At 37.6% G+C, this 25,000-nt stretch overlaps 2 protein-coding genes across 2 annotated transcripts; one reads left to right on the top strand and one right to left on the bottom strand.

Moving 5' to 3' along the window:
• Positions 1-413: 413 nt before the first annotated feature.
• On the top strand, positions 414-15,655 carry cltca (clathrin, heavy chain a (Hc); the record flags this gene model as incomplete). Its single annotated transcript, XM_041240800.1, has 26 exons — positions 414-566; positions 693-815; positions 1,004-1,141; positions 1,402-1,566; positions 1,688-1,868; positions 2,042-2,205; positions 3,075-3,086; positions 4,014-4,139; positions 4,238-4,380; positions 4,586-4,820; positions 5,012-5,134; positions 5,288-5,433; positions 5,517-5,700; positions 5,810-6,002; positions 6,317-6,474; positions 6,602-6,766; positions 6,903-7,010; positions 7,150-7,317; positions 7,503-7,652; positions 7,881-8,012; positions 8,330-8,440; positions 8,668-8,838; positions 9,000-9,221; positions 11,371-11,391; positions 14,004-14,079; positions 14,588-15,655. Coding segments are annotated over 26 exons (3,702 nt in total), but the record flags the coding sequence as incomplete, so codon positions are not given.
• A 93-nt stretch (positions 15,656-15,748) lies between these two features.
• On the bottom strand, positions 15,749-21,354 carry ptrh2 (peptidyl-tRNA hydrolase 2). Its single transcript, XM_041240801.1, has 2 exons — positions 18,389-21,354; positions 15,749-17,596 (listed from the first exon to the last, which is right to left on the bottom strand). The coding sequence occupies exon 2, from the start codon at positions 17,568-17,570 to the stop codon at positions 17,052-17,054; it is 519 nt and encodes a 172-aa protein (XP_041096735.1). The 5' UTR covers positions 17,571-17,596; positions 18,389-21,354; the 3' UTR covers positions 15,749-17,051.
• Between the last annotated feature and the right edge of the window lie 3,646 nt (positions 21,355-25,000).

Below are 25,000 nucleotides of genomic sequence, written 5' to 3'. Positions count from 1 at the left end.
TGCTGAGAAATTGTTTAAACCTGTGAGTTATCCCTCTGCCATTGATTCTTGGATGTTTAGTGTCTGATGTGTCTTTTAAAGTATGCAGTGCATGTCTACATTCTACAGTAGTCTGTCTTCAGTATTGATTTGTCTTGCTAAATGTTGTGTCAAGGTTAGTATTATAACCTTACAAGCATATTTTATTGAAGATGCAGTGCCAAATTGATAACCTGAAACCTGTGTTAATCAAGGATCCTCCATTATTGAAATCTTGATAGGCTATATAGGCAGAGTGCAGAAACTGTAAGATGATATAAGCAGCCCACTTCCTGCTTTAGAAATGCAGATAAATGTAGCATCCATGTAGTAAAATGTAAAACCATTTTTATTGAAAGTTGAGTCAATAAAATCTTGCTGTTAATCCCATACAGCTGGAGTGCTCTGAAGAACTTGGCGATCTTGTGAAATCTGTGGACCCAACTCTCGCCCTGAGTGTCTATTTGAGGGCAAATGTTCCGAACAAGGTCATCCAGTGTTTTGCTGAAACAGGGCAGTTCCAGAAGATTGTACTTTATGCGAAGAAGGTAATTCTTAAATACAAATTATTTTTAAAAAGCATATTGAAATGTTGTTTTGTGTTTATTTTTTTTAATTATGTATTCCAGGTCAGTCTATTTTATTCAATTTTTGTTTTTTGTCTTCTCTTGTAGGTTGGATACACTCCTGACTGGATCTTCTTGCTGAGGAATGTTATGAGGATTAGTCCAGAGCAGGGGCTGCAGTTCTCTCAGATGCTGGTACAAGATGAGGAGCCCCTGGCAGACATCACGCAGGTAATATTGTCAGTGGTGGCAGACAACCAATATTGCCTATTCAAATATCCATCTTATTTGAGTAATAAAACTGGACTTTTGCTACATTGAATCTAATCCTAAGGTGTATATGATTTAGAGGTGATTTTTGTAGCGTGAGATTGGCCCTAAGTGAATGGTACTAATTCATATACCATTTCTCCCAACAGATTGTCGATGTGTTCATGGAATACAACCTGATCCAGCAGTGCACCTCCTTCCTGCTGGATGCGCTCAAGAATAATCGTCCCTCAGAGGGCGCTCTCCAGACACGCCTGCTCGAGATGAACCTCATGCACGCCCCACAGGTACGTGGCAACAGCAATCTCACACAGCTACAACTTGGAAGCTATTTCTACACTTTACAGTTCCGATACCCTTGCCACTTAATAAGCTAATGTAAACCTTAGCAGAGGGTTTGAGACATAAAGCAATGCTCTGTGTGCCTTTTTAATGGACTTATTTTGACTTTACAACTTTATTTTTCTCTCTCGTTTGTTTGTGTGTGTTGTTGCTTGTAAAATTCTAACAATTGAAATGTAACCACCGAACGTTTTTTCTTTTTTAGGTTGCAGATGCTATTCTGGGTAACCAGATGTTCACTCACTATGACCGGGCCCACATTGCACAGCTGTGTGAGAAAGCTGGCCTGCTGCAGCGAGCCTTGGAACACTACACAGATCTGTATGATATCAAACGAGCTGTTGTTCACACTCACCTTCTCAACCCTGAGGTAAGGAACATTAACTCATTTAACTTGTGCTGTAATACATTCACATTGTATTCCTTGAAGTGTGTGCTCTTGAATTGCCAATCCTTTAGGTTTAATGCACGTTTCTTTATATCTTCCTCAGTGGCTGGTGAACTTCTTTGGTGCCTTATCGGTTGAGGACTCCCTAGAATGCTTGAGGGCCATGCTGTCTGCTAATATTCGTCAGAACCTGCAGATTTGTGTCCAGGTGGCGTCCAAGTACCACGAGCAGCTCTCCACTCAGTCTCTCATCGAGCTTTTTGAGTCTTTCAAGAGTTTTGAAGGTATGAACAGCAATTTAGGTGATGCAATTCTGCCCTGCTTATTAAATGATACTTTGTTGTGAGACACTTTTTAAAAGAGTAAATGATGCCCATGGATGCAATATTGAAGCAGTAAAGATATTCGTGCTGTATGCGTGCGTGAATTCTAATTATTTTTTAATACATTTTTTTAGGACTGTTTTATTTCCTGGGTTCAATTGTAAACTTCAGCCAGGACCCAGAGGTTCACTTCAAGTACATTCAGGCTGCCTGTAAGACTGGGCAGATCAAAGAAGTGGAGAGAATTTGCAGGGAAAGCAATTGCTATGACCCTGAGCGTGTGAAGAACTTCTTGAAGGTAAGTGGGGAAAACTTCTTAAACTAAACCTATAAAATAAAAAAGCATTTCAAGGTGTTTTTATTTATTTATTCTATATATATATATATATATATATATATATATATATATATATATATATATATATATATATATATATTTTTTTTTTAAAAAACAACAAAAATGGCTACAATTAGATTGGATTTGATTGGGCTCTTCAAATCAAATGGGCTCATAATAGTACTTTTTTTAACTTAAATGTTACTTTTTTTTCTTTTTTTTCCTTCTCAAATGTTAGCTGTGGTTTTAGATTTTCTGTAATCAAGCTCAAATTCTTGATCCCAACCCCCCCCTCCCATATATCCTAAAAATACCATCAAGTACAGTGTATGTCACATCGGTGTATAAGTCCCGCCCCCCCCTTAGAGAACAATTTCATGAAAATGCCTGTAGGTCACACCGGTGTATAAGTCGCTCCTCCCTTTTTAAAATACCTAAAATACCTTGAAAACAGACTTATGCAAACATTTTTACAGTAATTGTAGATCCTATAGAAATGATAGTATTAACTGGCTATTTGTAACTTGCTGTTAGTAATAACAAACAGGGTTTGGGGTTTGCATCTGCAAGCTTTAGCTGCATTTACCAACCAAGCATCTTATAATGTGAACAAATTTAAATGAAAGACCTGTGATTTGAAAGACTGAATGCATCACTAAATAATGATTTAATGCTAATCTTCATTTTGATTTGAAGGTAGCTAATGCTTTCCCTAACAAAGCCCCTAGTAGGTTAAATATGTTCTCTTGTTAGTAAGCACTTTGCATAAACTATTTCTTGATGGAAGTTATTATCTTTTGTGCTTTTCCCTGTGTCTTTGGAATGGGCAGGACATGTACAAGGTAAATCTCCCAGTACAGGACTCTCCCCCTCCCCCTTTTCTTTTATTTTCCATCCCTCACGTAGATGCAGGATTAAACCTGGGATTTGTAGATGAATATGCCAATTCAATGTTTACCAACATCAAAACATAAATGAATTAAATGTATTTCATTTATGAATGTAATGAGTATGTTGGCAAACAAAACAACTAACTAGGCGATTTTCTTTTCTCCGGACTCCAGCCTTCACGTACAAAAACAAATAACTAAAAATACAAATAAATGAGGATAAAGTAAAATGCAGTAAATATGTAAAATCACACCCTTGTAAAATATTATCTTTTTATCTGGAATTTTATCACTGAAGAAAAGCCTTAATTGGGGCCAGTTGTGCTTTTTGTTCCCGTTAAGAGCTAAACCATTTGTATCTTTCCGAAATACACTGTGTAAAATAAAATGAGTACAGTATTAGACGCTCGATCCCAGAGTATTAATCCTGTAGGCTGATTACCAATGGCAGTTACACAATGCCAGAAATGTGGTCAAGTGTTGTACAGTGTTTGTAGCAGTGACGCAGTCTGCCGGCTGGATTGTGTGTACAGGCTGCACTATTGGAGTTCAGTATGACACTGTTTTTATTTATTATTTATTTATTGATGTATTTATTTTTGTCTCTATTACGAGTCTGCAGTAACATGTTAACAGCCTTGAACCATCCTTAAACCTTGAAATGCAACACCTTCTATTTGTTGTAGTTCAACAACATTTTTTTTTCGTTGGTAGCTTGTTGTCTTAGTTAGAATTTCAGGACGTAGTTGGTTCTTGATATTACATGTGTTAGTCTTTTTTTTTTTTTTGGTTGCCTAGACTGAATCTAGTATTTCCAGTCTGTGTATTCCTGATACTATTGATCTGACTATCTGCTGTACCTGCTCTTTCCATTTACAGGAGGCCAAGCTGACAGATCAGCTTCCATTAATCATTGTGTGTGACCGATTTGACTTTGTCCACGATTTGGTTTTGTACCTCTACCGAAACAACCTGCAAAAATACATTGAGATCTATGTGCAAAAGGTAGGCATTAAAGTGGTGTTTATTTAGAAGCATGTGGTTTATGTATACATTTTTAAAAATTTGCTTCATTCATTTTGATCTTTTTGTTGGTGATCTAGGTGAACCCTAGCCGCCTCCCAGTGGTTATTGGAGGGTTGCTGGATGTGGATTGTTCTGAGGATGTCATTAAGAACCTCATTTTAGTTGTGAAGGGTCAGTTCTCCACTGACGAGCTGGTGGCTGAAGTTGAAAAACGGAACCGGTAATGTAGCACCACTTTGCTCAAGTTTTTTTGTTTTATTTAAATATTTTTAACCAACTAACTGTACTATTTATTAGTGTATTTTGCAAGTACATGAGCACATGGTCAGTATATAAGATGTGTGATTTGGGAGGACGGGCAGTTACCAGCGGTCATGTGTCTAAAGTTTTTGTATTTAGTTATTCTCTTCATTTCTTCCTTTTAGGTTGAAGTTGCTCCTGCCCTGGTTAGAAGCCCGCATCCACGAAGGCTGTGAGGAACCCGCAACTCATAATGCTTTGGCCAAAATCTACATTGACAGTAACAACAATCCTGAGCGATTTCTCCGTGAGAATCCATTCTACGACAGCCGTGTGGTGGGCAAATACTGCGAGAAGAGAGACCCTCATTTGGCTTGTGTGGCTTATGAGCGTGGCCAGTGTGACCAGGAGCTCATTAATGTGAGTGCTTGTGTAACTAACGTTTTCGTAACAAAGTGACATGAGAACAGGCATCTACAGGCCAGTCTTTAGAACACTGATCCGTAATAAACACATAACGGCTGGGTCTGTAAGCATTTTTGCTTTTCAGCTTGGTGTGAAACTGTTCAAACAAACCTGTCCTAAAATGATTACTTTTTCCTAATTTACAGGTATGCAATGAGAACTCCTTGTTTAAGAGCCTGTCCCGTTACCTTGTCCGCCGAAAGGACCCTGAACTTTGGGCCAGTGTGCTGCTGGAGAGCAACCCATTCAGGAGGCCACTTATTGACCAGGTGGGATTATTATCCAGTTACAATTGAAAATAATGCAAACCACTTGACAATGTTAATATTTTAGAATGGGTTTAAAACACACCTCTTGTGAATTTATGTAAATATATTGACCTGCCCATTTTTTTTATAATAAATGGAACATGTATTTTCCAGGTTGTGCAGACTGCCCTGTCTGAAACACAGGACCCGGAGGAGGTGTCCGTAACTGTCAAAGCCTTCATGACAGCTGATCTTCCAAATGAGCTCATTGAACTGCTGGAGAAAATTGTTCTGGACAATTCTGTATTCAGTGAGCACAGGTATGGGTTTATTTTATTAACAAGCAAGTTTAAAACTTTGCTGTATCTGTTCAGTATTCATCTTATGAGTATTGTTTTTTCAGAAACCTTCAGAATCTGTTGATCCTTACTGCAATCAAAGCAGACCGTACCCGTGTCATGGAGTACATTAACCGCTTGGATAACTACGATGCCCCTGATATTGCTAACATAGCCATTAGCAATGAGCTCTTTGAAGAAGCTTTTGCCATCTTCAGAAAGTTTGATGTGAACACATCTGCAGTCCAGGTAAAAAGACCCTCTTTAGACAGCTCTGTCACAAAGACCCCAGTTTGCAGTAGAGTGCGAGAGCCCTTTATCAACGTATTTCCATGACCACATTGATTCTTTGTTCTAGGTGCTAATTGAGCATATCGGTAATCTGGATCGGGCCTATGAATTTGCTGAACGCTGCAATGAGCCATCTGTGTGGAGCCAGCTTGCTAAAGCTCAACTGCAAAAGGGTTTAGTTAAGGAAGCTATTGACTCCTATATTAAGGCTGATGATCCCTCGTCCTACATGGAGGTTGTACAGGCAGCTGATCAAAGTGGTAAGTAGCTTTTTTTTTTTTTGTAGATAATTGCGATATTGCACGACCAAATATATTTTAACCTCCCGCCATATTTCAGAAGCATCTAACAGCAGACTTCATTTGTACTTCCACTACTTCATTTTTGTTAGTTTTTCCCCCTTGTGTCCCTGGGCACAGCTGATTCACGAAGTGATTGAGTTTACTGATTTGCATTTCTTCTATTTTTGTTTTTAAATTATTCCATACCATACATTTGGTCTTTTTTAGGTGCTTTTAATTATTATTTTTTTTGTTGCATATGCATTATATTCATAATTTTTTTTTTTTTTTAGGAAACTGGGAGGATTTGGTGAAATACCTCCAGATGGCTCGGAAGAAGGCACGCGAGTCCTATGTGGAGACCGAACTCATCTTTGCTTTGGCAAAAACCAACCGCTTGGCAGAACTGGAGGAGTTTATCAACGGGCCCAACAACGCTCATATCCAACAAGTGAGTGTAACAGCTTCCTCTTGATCACAACAGTTCTGTTGACTGAACCTGAGTTTTAGTGTCTTGTGGTTTTTAAAAGCTTTTGTGCAAGTCCATGAGCATTTAAGCAAGTTCTTTTCACTTGTAGGTGGGTGATCGTTGCTATGATGAGAAAATGTATGATGCAGCTAAGTTGCTCTATAACAATGTGTCCAACTTTGGCCGATTGGCATCAACACTGGTTCATCTGGGGGAATACCAAGCTGCAGTAGATGGTGCCAGAAAGGCAAACAGCACTCGCACATGGAAGGAGGTAAACTTTTTTTTTTTTTTTTTTAATATACTATCATTCTTTTAATACTATGCAAACTGTTTTAAGTTGAAATGATGGTGTATTTTAAAGTGTTAGTCAAGATAGCTCTTTTAATTGATTTGTCGGTCTCTTCCAGGTTTGCTTTGCTTGCGTAGATGGGAACGAGTTCCGTCTGGCCCAGATGTGTGGTCTTCACATTGTTGTCCATGCCGATGAACTGGAAGAGCTCATCAACTATTATCAGGTAACCCATTGTATGTCTCAAGGTAATATGTGTGTTTTTTGTTTTATTATTTTTTTTAATTATAGTGAATCTGTAATTTTTATAACAGATTGATTCAGCTTGACGGCAGGTTAAATTTGATAATCTTTTTCACTTTTAGGACCGTGGCTACTTTGAGGAGCTGATCACAATGTTGGAAGCAGCTCTGGGTCTAGAGCGTGCTCATATGGGAATGTTTACTGAACTGGCCATCCTGTACTCCAAATTCAAGCCGCAGAAAATGAGGGAACACTTGGAACTCTTCTGGTCCAGAGTCAACATTCCAAAGGCAAGATTCTAATTATTTTATACAACGTAATGCATTGAAGATTTTGGAGTTTTGGAAGTCATAGCTTCCTGTTATGTTAATGCGTCTCTGTATAATTTGATTGTGAGGATTTTAACTTGAATTAAATGTTACATTATTCATTTATTATGCTGCATTAGAATATTAATCCTGTGTACTTTGTACAGGTGCTGAGGGCTGCAGAGCAGGCTCATCTGTGGGGAGAGCTGGTATTCCTTTATGACAAATATGAAGAGTTTGATAATGCTATCATCACAATGATGAACCACCCAACGGATGCCTGGAAAGAGGGACAATTCAAGGACATCATTACCAAGGTACAGTTTTATACTATGGTACAAGCTTTTGTTTTTAGTTTTCCTTTAAAATTGCTAAAATATTTAAGCACATATAAAGCATTTGTTATTTTGAAGAGGTGGATCCTCACAGGCCCATAGAAATGTGGTTAACTTGCTGGCATGTCATTTTAGCGAACACTTTTTTTTTTTAGATGTGTGTTAAGATAAATGCATAAGTTTTCTATTATCGTGCCCTTCCAATTCTAGGTGGCCAATGTCGAGCTGTATTACAAGGCGATCCAGTTTTACTTGGAGTTCAGACCCCTGTTACTGAATGATCTTCTGATGGTGCTATCCCCCCGGCTTGACCATTCACGAGCTGTCACCTTCTTTTCCAAGGTAATCTTTTTTATGTTCGGAACCCACTTATCATAATGCAGGTTAAAATACTTACCTGGTGATGTCTGTTTTATTTATTTATTTTTTAAAGTGTGAAGAAAAATAAATGAAAGCAGTGTACTTGCAGAGCATGTTTTTCGCAGGTTCTCATTTAGTTGTTGAATGAAAATGTTAACTTTAACAGAGGATTGATGACCATTGTATTAAATTAGAATATTTTCCTTCATGAACGCTATTTCTTTTAGTAGCAGCTGGTGATTTATTAATCCAACACTTGCTTTTAGTCCAGTGTATTTCATTGTGTATGTTCCCTGTAGGTTAAACAGCTTCCACTGGTCAAACCATACCTAAGATCTGTACAAAACCACAACAACAAGGCAGTAAATGAAGCAGTTAACAATCTCTTTATCATAGAGGAAGACTACCAGGTAAGAAAAGAGTCTGCTATCAAGAGATTTTGTAATACCACAAATATTATCGGGATTGCACAATGTGGTGGGGTTGTAATGCCAATTTGCATGTTGGCTATAAAGAAGGCACATGTAATGAAAGTTGTATTAAAACACCCTTGAAGAAACTGTATTTTGCACAATTTAGCTATGTGTTTTAAATGATTTCACAATTGTTTATAAAATTATCCCTTTCTCTTTCCCAGGCCCTCCGTACATCCATAGATGCTTATGACAACTTTGACAACATTTCTCTGGCTCAACGCCTCGAGAAGCATGAGCTAATTGAATTCAGGAGAATTGCTGCTTACCTCTTCAAAGGCAACAATCGCTGGAAGCAAAGTGTGGAGCTCTGCAAAAAGGATAAACTTTACAAGGTATGGGGATGTTTTTGCAACAGTCTTCTTCCAAAGTTTTACTAGGGCTGGCAACACATAGTGTGGAGTCTTCAGTCCTTGTATTCTCTTACTCTGAGCCCTAATTTATAGACCTATGTAGACAGTATACATCTGCTAAACAAGCTATTTGTTCTCTCCAGGATGCAATGCAGTACGCCTCAGAGTCAAAAGACACAGAGCTAGCGGAGGAGCTGCTGCAGTGGTTCCTGCTGGAGGGAAAGAAGGAATGCTTTGCCTCTTGCCTGTTCACCTGTTACGACATGCTGAGGCCTGATGTTGTCCTGGAAACTGCATGGAGGCACAACATCATGGACTTCTCCATGCCCTACTTTATCCAGGTCATGAGGGAGTACCTTTCGAAGGTTAGTCAGGAAGTCTTCCTGTTGTGTAATACTGTAGCAGACACACAGTTGGGTATGGATTCTTAATTGAGGGGACTTGTTTTTGTTTATTTTAACACTGTTGAAACTGGTGTCATCTTTTCACAACATCACAGACCGAAAACCATGATGGTCAAACAAGAAATGTTTTCCTGCCAATTTTCAATATCTATGACCTGTCTACAAGTGTGTTTTAAAAAAAAAAAAAAAAAAAAAAAAAAAACACCATTTTGTTTACTGTTAATAAGCACATGGGTGCTTGGAAAACTCACTTCTTTATTCCTTTGTCCATCTACATGCTTCCTATTGAATTAATGCTCTATCAAGGCTGTTTTATTTAACATCTTGCGGCGTCCCTCGATCCTGTTTCCCTTAGATTTATTTAACGTTACTTTTTATGTAACCTGTGCATTCTGATTTAAGTTTTATAATCATTCTTTTATGTGGGAACTTGGGCTACTTTTCCATACAAATGTGAGCAGAGTTTATTGGGCATAATTAGAATGCTAACGCATCAGTTTTTAAACCTTCATATTTTGCATTTCTCTAATTGTATATACATTGGAGACGTTTTGTACTACATTCCTTTACGTTGGCTTACCATTTTACTGTTGCATAGCTGGGGTGGACTTTCGATTTTTGATAAGCTCAGAATATTTAGATGTTTCTGAATGTGATTTTGTGTTTTGCCTTATAAAGTTAGAACAATTTAAATATCTGCTTGACTTTCTCGTCCTTTTTCTAAGAGAATGTAAAATGAATAGACTAGATTTAAAAATGGAGTTCATAGTTACTGACTGCATTTGTATAAAGCAGGGATGCCCAAAGCGTGGCCCAACAAGCCACGTGTCTCTCCAGTTGAACCTTATATGTGGCGCGCAGTGAACCCAGCAGCTGCCAAGCACTTGATTTACAATAGCTTGTACAGCAGGCAGGCAGGAGAGCAGGATTACTTAGGAACTTGCGTAATATAGTAATATATTTTTGCACATGCTGCTCATGAAGACTGAAGAAACGGTTTCTACCTGCATGCCAGTTTGTGAGATAGCAAGCAATGGCAGCAGCTGGTGAAAAAAAACTAAGTGCAAGAAGAGTTTATTTTGTAATTGAGAAGGAGGGCAAACCTTTGTCATCTGTGCAAACAGTCCGTTGGAGTCATGAAAGACTATAATGTTAAACGCCACTATGAAACAAAACATGCAACATATGAGCAATACATGGGTGAGCAGAGTAAAAGGTGGGTGGAGAGTCTTTGCAAGGAATTAACAACACAGGAATAATTTTGACAAAGACATAATTTACAGCAATAATGACATAATTTACTCTCTTTTTAAAGTGTAAAATACAATTGATTATTGTTGAGGCGGTCGGTGTAGCATTGTTTATTTTCGATAACAACCCTTGCCAGAGACCACTTACTGGACTGGAATCTCCTCAATACAGTTATCGATTGTAGAGTAAAGGAGCTAAGATTTTAGTCTACCCCACATATCATGCACACAGATGATGATATTCTTCACAATTGAATAGCTTGTTGCAGTAAACGACAACATGAATAAATGCTAATGATTTAATCTACAATTTATTGAATTGGCTGTTACTGGCATTTATTTTATTTTTATAAAATGTGCTTTTATCAACAATAGTAATATAATAAATTATTTGATAACTTGAATTGAGTGTTATTGTCACTTGCAACAAGAATACATGCTAATGCATCTGGGTTATTTACAGTTATTGATAAGTAGTAAATGCTAAGAAATTGTTTTAGGTGAATTAAGTTTGTAATTTTATTAAGCTGACATATTTAAATAGCTAGCAACACAAATAAATGCACTTGAAAAAGGTAGCAATCCATGCAGTTTGGTCACATTCACGGACCCACAGTAACCTTGCTATGCAGCCCTCTGCTCTGTAAACTTTGAGCACCCCTGGTATACATGGTGACTGTCCTAACTGTTTTTTATTTGCTTTTTCTTCTCCTTGTTATATCCCTTTTATTTCTCTCTGGTGCCCTAACTGTTTACACTCCCTGACTTATTTCACATCTCTCTCTTGCTGTTTCTACCTGCTTTTTATGCTGGATATGGAGTTTGATTTTCTAAGCTGCACCCTCTGAATTCCCTTGCAGGTTGATGAAATAAAAGACAAGGTGAAAGTTAATTCTTGTTTTCCATCTTTGTCTGGAGCACTGAACCTCAGGAATCTGCATGAGTTTTTTTTTTCCCTTCTTCCCATCTTTACACTGCTGTTGCTGCTTTTAAAACACTTTCACTAGATCCTGCTTCTAAACCCGTCCTGTAGAACAGGCAGAGCAATAGCAAGTTCACTCCCATACATACTAGTAGCTACTAATGAGCCTGTGGTGTCCAGAAAAGGCAGCTAGGCAGTCTGTTGGTTCACAATCCTAATAATAAAACTCACATGCTGAACTGTATAGAGGGTCAAATAGCAACTTTCTTCTTGTCTGCAGTAGCCTTTTGTGACGTGGATAGTGTCCAATGCAATGGCCCACACAACTTGCAGTTCTCATCCCAGAGTTTGTTTTATATGAAGACACCCTGTGGAGTATAAGCTCAAAAGCATTTGAACTTTTTCAATATAGATATTTAAAACAACATGGGCTAAAACAAAGGAGACTGCTTCTCTCTTTTGGGCAGTGCAGTGCCAGTTCTTCCACCAGGACTTGTGAACCAGTTGTTGACTGCATTTAACAATTTGTAGTAGCCTACTAATTTTCAAAGGATATTTTTAGTGTATATTCTTGTGGTTTGTGAAGTGACCTGTGCTTTTTTTTTTTAAGGATTTTAACTAGTTCTTGTGGTGGTAGAACAATAAGTAAATAGTAACCTCTGTTGTGATTGTGTGTTCAGAAATGGCCCGTTTTGGTGTTGCCACTGATGGTTGTATCAGAACCATGATGCACTTGCTCCAGAGCAATATTGTATTGATTTATTTACTTTTCTGAAAGGGTTGCATGTTAATTTACCAGAAAAGGGATAACATAAGGAAATCATTTAGGCGCACCTTGGAACACGCGTGTGAATCATTCTTTAGTTGCTTAGTTAATCAATAGGGTTATTTTCCTTTCAGAAAAAAAAATAAATCTTGCTCAGGCTCTTGGGTTCTAGGTGCAAATAAACATGCGCCACCTCATTTAGAGGTTTTAGGTGTTAAAAACAAGCACTGAGCATATTAATGAATTTATATAAACAAAAATGCTTGCTGGTAATCATTACAGTTAATAGAGTTCAATATTTGTATAATAAACCCCACAAGAACTGAGGGCAGCCTTGAGTGAAGTACATTTGAGTCTGGTCCTTCACTTGCCTACAGGCAGAAACCCGTGTGTGTGAAAAATGGGTAACTGAACTGCGGTGTGCGACCCTTCTGTTTTATTTCTTTTATTTTTAAACAAAGCATGTGAAACTGTCATAGCAGAAGTAGCAGTCTTTGAGGCTGGGAGACATTGCTGTTGGCTGTGTGTGCTTCTTGGAAGCCTGAATGGCTTTAGAAACCATCTTCAGATCTCACTTCTCTCTTTGGTACTCTTGCCTCTTTTTCATGCACACATTTAACACTGAAATAACATAACTAGCATGTTGTTTTCCTTTTTTGACGAAGCTACAGCTTGCTTTAGTCTTTGGGAAAGTGTTTTTTTTTTTCTAATTTTTATTACAAATGTCACTAATTTGCATTAACCAGTTGTATGTAGGGGACTGAACCCAGTTAATAATATTGGTCCAACTAGAAATACAAGGTCAGAATACAGAGGTTAGAGTAAAACACAATGCATATTAAATTAAAATTATGCATTATATATAAAAAATATTTTACCCTTTTGAAATGGTGAAGTACAAGGTCAGTTGTGTACTGACTATAAATTGTGTAAATGTATTATTTGAATAATCTAGTAAGTTTGCGAGTACCTGCTGTTCATTCCTGCCCTTCCTGCTGCTCGCATAAGACCAGTCTTGCCAATTGCCTCTCTGCAAATTAAAAATCTCCAGTTCCCTTTAACACCTCTAGAGAGCTGCTGTTTTATTAAGCTTCCCTTCCCATATTCTTCATTTTCAGATGATTTCCAGACTAAACATTTTGAATCTTGGAGTGACAATGAAAACATTTTGCTTTTATATTTTGATATAATTTTGCAATGACGATTTTTTTTTTTTTTTTTAGTTTTACAAAATATCTGAATGTGACTTGAATGTTCTAGCTATATGAAAATGTGAATGACTGAATTTTGTGTTTTAATGTAGTATGCATAAGGTCCTCATTGCATTATTCTTCTGCAAAGTGCGTTGTAATTCAGTTTGGCTTGGGTTTGGTTCTCTACATGCAGTTCCTCCTCAATCTCAATGAAGTTAAAAAAAAAAAAAAGTCAGTGGCTGAATGGTGGGACCATTTTTACACTCTGAAACCAGTTTAATGTGGACTGTCACACAAAAGGGATATTTATGGAGCACTAGTTCTTCATACTGTCTAGTCCGTTTTTCTGCTCTGCTATTTCTGCCTGCAAGTGCTGTAAGTGGATTAGATGGTTCTTCAAGTACCTGCACAGATGCCTGCTATTCTGTAACACATGCAGCCCATGAAGTTTCTGAGCTTAAATTGTTTTCAGCTACCTGGAATGGTCCCATCTTTCTGTCATTTCTTTTAAACAAAAATAGGGAGGGAGGGAGTTGAGGCTTTTTCCAGCTGTTCCTTTAAAAGAAATTGCAAGTAAAGTGTTGTCTAATTCATTTTCTCCCCCTATTTCAGGTTGATAAACTTGATGCTTCTGAATCTCTGAGGAAAGAAGAGGAACAAGCAACAGAAACGCAACCCATTGTCTATGGTACAACTTTATTTCTTTGATTCCTAACAATGCATTTTACAAATGCTATAAATGAAATGCATATTAAAACCACACCAATAACTGTAATGAAGTATTGTTGAAGCATTAACAGAACAGACAGGTCACAATAGAAAACATTTTATAGGTTTGCACTGATTACCTTTATAAGTTGTTGTTTGAAAGTACATTACATGAAATAACACGTTTATTTATGCAGCCTTATCATTGTGCTTTACAAACATAATTGTCAACTATAGCTTTAAGACTGATTTTTTCCATGATTGTCAATTTGTTAACCTTGTTAAAAAAAAAAAAAAGAATAAAAATATTTTCTGTTTTATACACGTCTGAGTTGAGATAAATGAGATTGCAAATAGGCTTTAGGCACCTCCAAGAGTGTTTGCGTGGAGTTCCAACTCTTTCATCTTTGATCAGATTCGCAATGGGTCACCCCTTGTTTCAAGTTCTGCCATCTTGTCTAATTGGTAAGATTTTTTTCTCCTTGCAGGTCAGCCACAGCTTATGCTCACAGCAGGACCAAGTGTTGCTGTTCCTCCTCAGCAAGCTTATGGCTATGGCTACGCAGCACCAGCCGGGTTTGGGCAGGCACCCCCCCAACCTGGCTTTGGCTACGGCATGTAAGGAACTTGATCTGGAGTCGTCCATCCTTGAAATGCCCACCAGCCTATTCTGGTCTTGTACTCACAACAGAGGAAAACATGTATTTTATTTTTTTCTTATTGTTTTCTTTAAACTTTGTTATGAAGGACTCCATTTTATTTCTATATAAAAAAAAATTTAAAAATTTCACAGAGGTTTAACTTTTTTTTTCACATTCCATATTAATAACTATGATTTTTGTTTGTTTTTATTTTAAAGGGTAATGGTTTAATGTATGTACAAGTGGGCTTGTACAATTCGAGTCTGCTTCTTAAAATTAAAAACAGTGTCGTGAAGCATCCGATTTGCACTCTGTAGTGAGAAAAAACTAATGTAGAATCGAAATTTTTTGATGTATGTGTGCAGCTTGTGTTCTGTTTGTAAAATGCATTTAATTATTGTATATTCAGAAAAAGCTACGATGTTCTTAATATTTGAACATAAGACTGCCGCTTCCATGACTACAAACAATAAACACTAATAACCGTATATCCTACACAATTGTGTGTAGCTCTAACATTTTTTATTTGAGATGCATACCGACATGGTTTAAAAGGTGAGACCTTTTTAATCCTTCCCAGCCTATGCAGGTTCTCCGGTTAACCTTGTAGAAGTTGTTGGTGTCTTTTTGTTCACTCCATGTGTAACAGATGACCTGTTCTGTATACCGTGCTCTTGTGTGGGACCATTCCATTTTTGAGGAGGGGAAAAAGCAGTTATTCTGACCTGTGTGTATTTACCAACCCCTTCCTTGTGCTGAGGTTATGTATGCTGGATATTGTGGTGTTTTAGGTCACTGTTTTGAGTGTACAGAAGAAAGAGTTTAAAAACCCGAAACCCTTGCTATCCCGTCAGTTTTGTTTGTGCGGTTTGAATTGATGATCAAATTGAGAATAAAATTACAGGACTGTGGTAATTTGGTGTTTTTGTTTGTTTTATTTTTATAATATGGCCAGTATCTTTTGAATAAGTTGTAAATTAAAATGTCCGTTGGTCTTTAAATAAGCATTGTATATAAATAACATGACATTTTATTACTCTGCCTACACTTTACTCAAGGGCTTAAAACCGACCACAATGAAACAAAGCGTTTTATGACTATTTTGGGTGGATTTAAAAAAGTACACATATAAAATGGCTCCTCTTGTTATAGGTGAGCAGGAACTGCCATCATGCTGGCATTCGCTCCCTCCTGCAAAGGTAGATTGAGCGACCCAGAGTAAAGCAACATGCATCCAGGAGCTTTGGAGGTAATAAAGTAACAGATTATTTGGCTAGAACTATATGTGAACTATTGTAATTTTTGGCATGATTTACATGTAATCCATTGGGACACACGCCACACAATAAAATGTAGGTTATGTGTATTTAAAATTGAAACAGTCTTGGTCTTCAAGAAAACTTCTAAATAGGGTTGAATGAATGTTATTCAGAAAACATTTTTGCATCCACAATAAGTCTTATTAACACAGAGCATGTTTAATATTTTTGAGGAACAAAGAACACTTGGGTGAACAGGTTTTTCTGTTTTAAAGGTTTATAAGCATTATTTTAGTGGGATTGTTCACCCTTTGAAAGAAAGCATGAATGGCTTAAGTAATCACCACCTGTGACAACAGATTCCACACCTAGTTTGTGGCGTCTTAAAATACTATACATCCTAAACCATGCCCGGGTGAATAAACTATGAAAAGATTTCACCTTTTCGTATCAAATCCTTGATTTGCAAACCAACCAACCAGTAGAAGAAACAGTTGCTCAGCAGGGATATAGCACCCCCTAATGGACACTTTCTAGTAGTCCCGCTCCATTGTCGTACTTTCCTATTTAATTATACAGGATGAGGAGAAATCCTGTACTTTTGCCCCTCGGAAGTGTGAAGTAGAATTTAGCAATTCTATTCTAATAAAAAATGCTGATGGTAGTTGTGTTTTTATTTGGAACATTCTAGGAATTAATATAATTAAAATGATCTTGTCAAATCCAAGCTAAACAAGGCACAGTTAGGTTTAACCACCATTCAATAACTCTTAACAAACCTTAGTTATGTACTGAACAAATCTCACAGCCCCATCACTACAGTGTTGATTAAATGAAATACTACACTTTCAGGGTGAAATTCACACTTAATAGCACTGCAGCCAAATACACTTGCAAAGTTCTGACTGATAGAATTCACAAATATTTACATGTTGCTGCCAGGAAAAAAGCCAAACGGGTGAAATATCAAACAGAAAATGACAACTGATTTAATCAATAATAAAAAATAAAAAAAAACAGGACACAATGTATTTTTCACTTGCACTGCAAACTTAGTAAAGTTTCAGATGTCCAGTTACTTTGTCCACAAGATCAGCCGGACCGGGCCCCACACCCAACACTGTACGAGAACCAGGTGCGATCTGTGTGCGCCCAGCGTCCTGTATTAAACTAACAGGCAGGCCCAGCTCCTTAGCACTGGCCAAAAGCTCAATCAAGCTGTCTTCATCCGGTACCTTGACTACCACCTTTGGCTGACCGCAATACTCCCACTGCTTAAGCAATTCAGGGTTTCTTCTTTGCACCTGTTTGTATGCAGACACAGCAGCGTGGGAGCACTGTGCTGCCACTTTGCCCTTTCCCATCTTCAAGTCGCTGCGCACCACCAGGATCATTTTAAACTCTCCAGACTCGCCCATGATGCTCGTTTCACTCCCTGTCCTGTTTTCCATGGAAGGAAGTACGCCTTTGGGGGATCTGTCAAACCGACCACGGAGCAGCCATCCCAAGCAAACACTGCAGCCCACTCCAGTTAGAAGACCAAGAACTATTGGACTGGAAAGTGAATCCATGACTGGCTTTATTAAATCCCTGTAGGCTGGATATATATAAAAGTTAGGTGGTTATTGTAAACTTGATCCAATGTTCTAATTACAAGTCCTTAATAAACTACAGTACAGCACTTACCCCCCTCCCCCCCTTTTTTAGGATTTCACCAATTGAATATCCAGCTCAATGAGCAATGACAGGGAATGACTTCTGGGTGAGGTTTATCTGTGATGTGTCAATGCCCAAACCAGGTTAATGTTAAACCCGTGGCTGTGGACACAATATACAGTACTGGGGTTAACTAGAGAACATCAGGCCAAGGTGAAATCGTGCACTTATCTATTCACACTGTAGGGATAGCTCTTTTTCAAGAAAACTCAACTAGATTGTAACTTTATGGGTGAACCCCCGCACAGGTTTACTGCATTACTAGATTCAATTTGGAATATAGTTTATGTATTTATTTGCCAGGGACAACATGCCATTTTTAACATTCATGACATGTCATAATATGCATTACACCCAAATTTAGCTATGAGATAATTTTCAGTGGCAGTCCCTGGACAAACAGTAAAACGGAAAAAGGAAATGATACAAATAAAGCAACATTTACAGAAGGGAATATAATTGAGCATCAGATAAATAACCCAAGACAGCAGTAACCTCACACATCCCCCAAAACAACATCACTCCAAAAGACAATCTCAAAACTGTACCAAAGAAAGGCTACAACCACAAACGGAAACTATCTACATTTGTTATTACATTATAGACACGCATAATATTGTTCTACACGTTCCCTTATAGTCAGTATGGTTCTACTTTTATAAATATTTCTCACCAGTTCAGCAACCCAACAACCGGTAGACCATGCCAACGAGACACTGGAAGTCGCGTTCGGATGACGTTTTCATATCAAACCATACAATGGTTATTTTTTTATACCTACGAAACGTGACAATTTTAACGAAACAAAAATTATTAGCTTGTCTCTCTTAATTGTTTCTACACCATGTCAAAGAAATATACAGAACAGCAAATTGCGTGATCCGTGAGCGGAAGTGCTTGCTGTATACACTACGTGTGTTTCCTGTAAGTGTGACAGTGGTTTGCAAACCGAAACGCACAAGCGCAGGAGAGAGAGACACAAAGGTAAGGTAAGGTCCTGAAACCTGATTATTTCACTGTTTCTTTCTAATAGCAATCAAAAGACGTGTTAATGTTCTTATACGGTTCTGTATTCAGACACGTCTAGTTGTGTATATTGCTAGTTTATCTGGTTAGACTGTCAGTGAGTGAGTAGTGATGCATTGCCTGGATTTCAAATATTCAATAGCATGTTACGGATAATTTTTATTGTTTGTTTTTAATTCATAAAATCAGAAATGAGTGTCTAAAAAAAAAAAAAGAAAAAAACATAATATCGATTTACATTGTTAATTGGTTACAAAATAAACCACCTTTCAAATTGGATTCCCTTTCGTAACTTGAAATGAATTGGCAACCGATCATTTTGAAAAAATATTGCGAAACACCATCCCCTTGTACTGCTTCTGGAAGCTTGCGCAACAAACGTGGTTATCTTGAACACTGGATTTTGAGAACAGTTTTTGTTAAATCCTTCAAATGTTTTAGAACTCGACTTGTTAAGCAGCGTCTGAATGATTGCATCAGCTGTGTTTAATCGTGTATGAATGACAAAATGTTACTTGTCTCTAACACAGTCTGGACTAAAGGGAGGTTTCTTAATGTTATATTATTGCTGACAGTGCTGATTGATCAGTGAAACGCGTACGAGGATGCTGGAAACATCTCTTTAAACCCGTGCTGAAGAGTGCCCAAATATTTCTGAGTGTAGGTGAATTGTGAATGACTCCATTATACTACAACGTTCAGTGTTTCAATGAAGAAGAAAAAACGCATCCTCGAATCAATGTCTGGTGTTTGTTACTACATGAAAATACCACGGAGAGGGGATCCTCCTTGAGGAGAGTAGTTTTACAGCTGAGCTGGGTTGAGATGTTTTATTCATGAGACTGATACCCAGCGAGAGTAGCAGACCGTGTCATTTGCTGTCTGTGGCATGGATTTCGTGGTTGAAGAGGAATGCAATGTTAATGGAATCATTTACGCCGTTTAATTTCAATGCTTTTTTTTATTAGATTTTTAAATACCAATATATGATGGGTAATCTACAGTACGATAAGGCAATACTGAGCTTTAAACAAACCCACAACAAACATGTTTGATTGTTAAACAAAGACTTTTAAAGAAGGATCATGTTTAATAAATAAATAACAAAGTTAGCAACCAGAAGGGTATTCATGTGCATATTGCTCATGTGAAATGAATTAAAATCATGGGAAGACTTGCCGTTTTTAAATTTAATGTAATAGTGGTCTAGTGTTATTGCTGATCATTTGACTGGCTGGTCTGTGGAGACATCACATAATGATACATTGGGGCTCTGTTTTCTTTTTTGTCTGTTTTCGGCCAAGAGGAAAACCATTGAAGAATACTAAACATGGGTCAAATGAGTTAATTGCTATTATTTTTAAATGCTTAGGAGTGAAATTCCAGTCCTAGGTATAACAGTAAAGTGCATGTTACAGTACATCTCTTGAGCTACATCATTGCACATCACCATTGACTTTGTGTGTATTTGAGCGTATCTGTGATTTGCATGCTTCTTCTTAAAGATACCTTGACTGATATAACCGGGGTTATGTCTATAGAAGGCAGCTAGAACAGCAACTCAAACCAATGCACCAAAATACAGAACATATATAAAAAAGCATAATAGAGTAATTGCAATCAGAAACACTCAATGGTTGCAATCATCATAAAGATAAGTGGACAGTATAAAACAGCTTATTTGCTTTTATAAGCTAATTCCTGTTTAAGCATTTTAAAGCAGCTCTAGTGTACTGATCAAGTTATGATATGCTAGACTGCAGGATGTCCACTCTGCCACTGGTTAGCAAATCTAAATAAAAGTGCATTACATTGGTAATGCAAGATAGGACTTGTGTGGTAAAACAGGCAGTACTATTGTGCATGTAATGTCAGTTGGCTTTGTTGAAACTGATTTACTGTAGGAGATCCCCTCTTGTACTAAAAGATTTGGACATATGACAACTTTTGGTACATCTCAAATAACTGGCATATTACAAGTGACCTTTAGAATCTTGCAAAACGTTTCAAAGTTCACAATTGCTTTGCTTTAAAGCCCCTTTGAGAGAGGGGGTGGGGGAAAGAAAGATTTAAAATTCCAAATGTAGGTCTGGAGCTTTGAGGCATGACCCAGTAGAACTAATTGAACGCCCTGAAGCTGCTGCAAATTATAAGGGCTTCATCTGAAGTGCAATAACACAGAAGCTGTTAATATCAGAGTTCTCTTCTAAGAATTAAATCTATTGAGGATTTTCAACTTTTATTTTCGGACGATGACCTGTTTTTTATTTTTAATATTTAATTAGATAGGTTTTCTCCAGTGGTGCGCTGTGACCAGGAATAGCTGAATATTCACACGCACGCATGCACACACATGCACACACACTTTTTTATGAGCTACTTCAATTGCCCTACATAGAAAGCGTTGATAATTTTATCATTGGTTCAGACGGACATTGAGGTGGAGACTTGCAGAACTAGCTTTCACAACCCTCAAAATGTGCCGTGTTTCATTTTTGCTGTCGAACTGCACTGCTGTCTGAAGTCAAACCTCTGAATAATTCTGCATGAACACACTGTTCACTCAGTCCGAGCAACACCACTCTACTGTTTAGGTAAGAGGATAAATAAAATAACTTTTTTGTTTTGTTTTGTTTTCATTTGATGCTTGATAGTAGGTTTTTATTGCATTGTAGATAATACATAGAAAGCATCAAATTGAATTTTACATTAATGTAGGCTGCGATAAAAGTACTGTATTGCCTTTAGATGCTAATATTGATGACAAGACATGCTTGGATACTTTGGAGTTTACTTAGCCTAAAATCTTTTGGTATCTTGCTATGTTCTTTTCTATTTTAAGATTGTTTAGCAGTCTGCGTGTGAACTAGAGTTCCTGCTAGAAATGATGCGAAGGGGACATGCTTTTCAGTACAGTATATTACCACTGTGTTGCTGCAGCTCTTGAGGGTTGTATGTAAATATTTTTCAGTTTCAACTGTCTGTTTGTCTTTTAAAACGAGCAGTTTCTTAAACAACCAACCCCCAGTGTATGCAAATTATAATTTACATTTGTACACTTGCATAATGTTGTTTTTTGTTTTGTTTTTTAAAGATGTTTATGTAATTGTTGGATTGGGATATTTCTACTGTAAACTTTCTTGATTTCCTCAAAAGGTTTTTGATTGATACCCAGTCGTGGCTGCCAGCCTTCTGTTATCCACTTCAGTTTAGTTGAAGCAGGATGTTTGGCACAGTGTTTAGTTATTGAAAGCCATGTGATGTAAGCCATAGTGACTTCACACATCGCATAGGTATGTTTGTGGTAGAGATGTTTTAAAAAGGGGTGGCATACTGACAACGATCTTTCTGGTAGTCTTAGCTGGGGTTTCAACACTGGGTTCTCGTTTTCTCAACATGTAGCCTACTTTCAGTACTTTACAACAATGAGCAGCATCTAGTCTTATTAGGAACAATTTTCACACCGAAAAAAACGAACTACAAATCAGCAGGTCTAAACTAATCCAGTCTCCCTTATATAGGTTCTTATCGTGGGATCAAGGCAAAGATTGCACCTAAACATGGAAAGATGGGGAGAAATAAGTGTATGCAATTCTGCAGTACAGCAAAAGTAAAAAGATAGCACTGACTAACTGTGCCTTCCAGCTTTACAGTACAGCACTACCAAAAGGTTGATTGGGTTTTCCTTCTACTGAAATGTGTTAAGCTCTTCTTAAACATGATACAGTAAGTAGAAGGATAACAAGTGTGGTAGATATCTACTACAGCAACCTACCCCATTTATCAGTGAGAAATAAGCGTGTCTTCCAAAATTACAGTGGAAGTGAATACAAAGTGCGAAAGAGGCGCACAATATTTTTTTGAAGCTAAGCAGTACCGTGTTTCTAATTTTCTTAGAATTTGATGCTAGATTGAGTTAAATAGTGAGGATTGTAACCCATTACTGGCTATACCCTGTCACTCCACTTTGGGGAAGGTTTTTTTATCTGATTCTGGGGATTTCCTGGCAAAGGCTTTTTGAAAATATTATCCTTTTAAGTTCTTTCAGTTTTGAGTTGTCATTGAGTATCTCTCCTTAAAGATAAGTTTAACTGGCTCTCATTGTGAATTCAATACATACCTCACTTAATTTACAGTAATTATTTCAGTTCTAAGTTTCTTTGCAGAATGACTGACTAGGAAAGCTAATTAAGCAGTTTGCATTTTATGCTGAAATAAATAATAATGGGCACAGAGATACATATTTATATTGTAAGGTCTTCTGTTTTTGTAATACAGTAGTCAAACTTTATCTTTCCTAGAACTGTTTGTTTGATAGAGAATTAAAAATGTTAATGTGTTTTTTGGTTAGTCATTATTTTTTTTAAATATATAAAGTCTTGCATTATCGACCAGCAGTGTAGGCTTTTCATCTCCCACAGTTGACCTGTTTTGTGCTTCAAAGCACTTCTTTAAATAGCAGACACTCGCCAAGCATTTGAGTGTCGTCCTGAATAAGGTAATTAAGCTAATGTCAATGTTAGATAATCGCAATTTGTGAGTAACATTGGCAAAACAAAAGCAGTGTTCTTGTTTTCTACCAACCACCTTATAGGCTAGCTAAAGGGCAGTGTTCTCAATTTGCATTACAGGTACTCTAGTTGAAATATCTGTAATATTTTGTGTATGTAACAGTACAATATTACTGCTTTCACGGGCTAAGAAAGCTTGTCTGCAACATTCTTTTCACCTGCGGTATGAAATACTGTGTTCTCTTAGTAATCGTAATTATTTATTTACTAAACAAAATTCGCTCGTGCGAAGACAAGTTGAGAAACTTTATTCTAAACATTCTGAAGTTGACGATCACATGATTAGATGTTCTTTTTTCTATCTGTCCCTTTAACGAGCTTCAGCACTGCAGTTGGAGCTGCATTGGAGAACTAGGGATTGGAGATTTCTGTTTTATCAAAAACAAAACTACTTGTTGTTAATCCGTTCTCTGACCACAGCTAAAACATCCTCGTGTTGAGCCTTAAAACATCTAAATGCGCGATTGCTGCTTTTGGTCTAAGGTCATGAGTGTAGAAGTGTACGTCATCTACACTTGCAGTGCGTTCGCTTGGCTGGAATTAGCAAACACTTGTTTCAGGTTACTGCACAGCTGCCACAACCCTTACAGTGAGAGAGAGGGAGACAGGAAAGAGCTAGCCTCTGGTATGTGTTCTGTTACATCGGATTTAGAGGAGGAGAACATTTGGAGGAAGTGCTGGGCCTGTACAGTGCTGTACAGTAAAGATGAACGGGGGTGTGGGTCTCCCAGCCTTTTTCCTTGAGTTGTTATTGAATTGCTCATTCCAAAGGATGAGGTCTATAACTATTTAGGGTAATATATTTCCAGCATTTGTCATGAAGTATAATTATTCCTCTTAACAGATCTCCAGTGTGCAGGCCTGTAGGATAGAGAAAATCCACTCAAAACACTACAGAGGAGACTACTGTAGTTAACCGCACCTAGTCTTAGTTGTGCCCCTACTTTTACATTGACTCATTTCCAGGATCCAAATCTGTCAGATAGTTTTAGTAGTCTTTTTGCAAAGGTGCTAAATGACAGAACACAATTTTCTCCTCCCCCAGCAACAGCGCATCTGCCAAAAAAAAATCATCTTTGTAAATGTTTGCAAGGGGGACTGGTAGTGCTCATTGTTTATAATGTACTGTGCTGGGTATAGTGAATGTATTGTCATATGCTGTTTATGCAACTAAATGTAATGGCCTTCAGCAGCAGTTACACTATACTTTTTCCACTCCCATGAGTCTCTAGGGAGCGTATGCAACATGACTGTGTTACATGCTTTGACTAGATACTTTTCCTAAAAAATCACCTGCTTTGCACTTTTGATTTCTAGGTCAGTTGAAAGAAGAGACTGTAGTTCTTCAGAGTTCCCCTTTTGAATGCCTCTGCCTGTACTATAGTGTGTCACTTGGCATGTGTTTAGGGGCTGACAAGAAAACATACAGAGATAGCTGAACTCAGTTGATATTGGCAGTAAAATCTTGCTGATCTAGCACCGATAACTTGCAGAGATCGATCAGAAACCTGATTTTTAAGAGGTAATGCAGAAGGAAACATGATGGTAGAAGATTGATATGTCTGTTTCCTGTCCCAGCATGGTGCATGTGTTGCGTTCAAAAATTTAAAAAAGGTAAAAAGACTTTGTGTACTTTGGTCAGGCTGGATGAAGTGTTGCTACCATGGCTAATTTGTAGCGTGGTGTGT

The sequence above is a fragment of the Polyodon spathula genome, unplaced genomic scaffold (assembly GCF_017654505.1).
Source record: "Polyodon spathula isolate WHYD16114869_AA unplaced genomic scaffold, ASM1765450v1 scaffolds_692, whole genome shotgun sequence".
Classification (NCBI taxonomy): domain Eukaryota; kingdom Metazoa; phylum Chordata; class Actinopteri; order Acipenseriformes; family Polyodontidae; genus Polyodon; species Polyodon spathula.
This window is presented reverse-complemented; position numbering and strand designations above follow the sequence as displayed.

Bases quoted from the DNA above. Each gene is read 5' to 3' on its own strand.
- ptrh2 (XM_041240801.1), bottom strand. From the start codon at position 17,570: ATGGATTCACTTTCCAGTCCAATAGTTCTTGGTCTTCTAACTGGAGTG.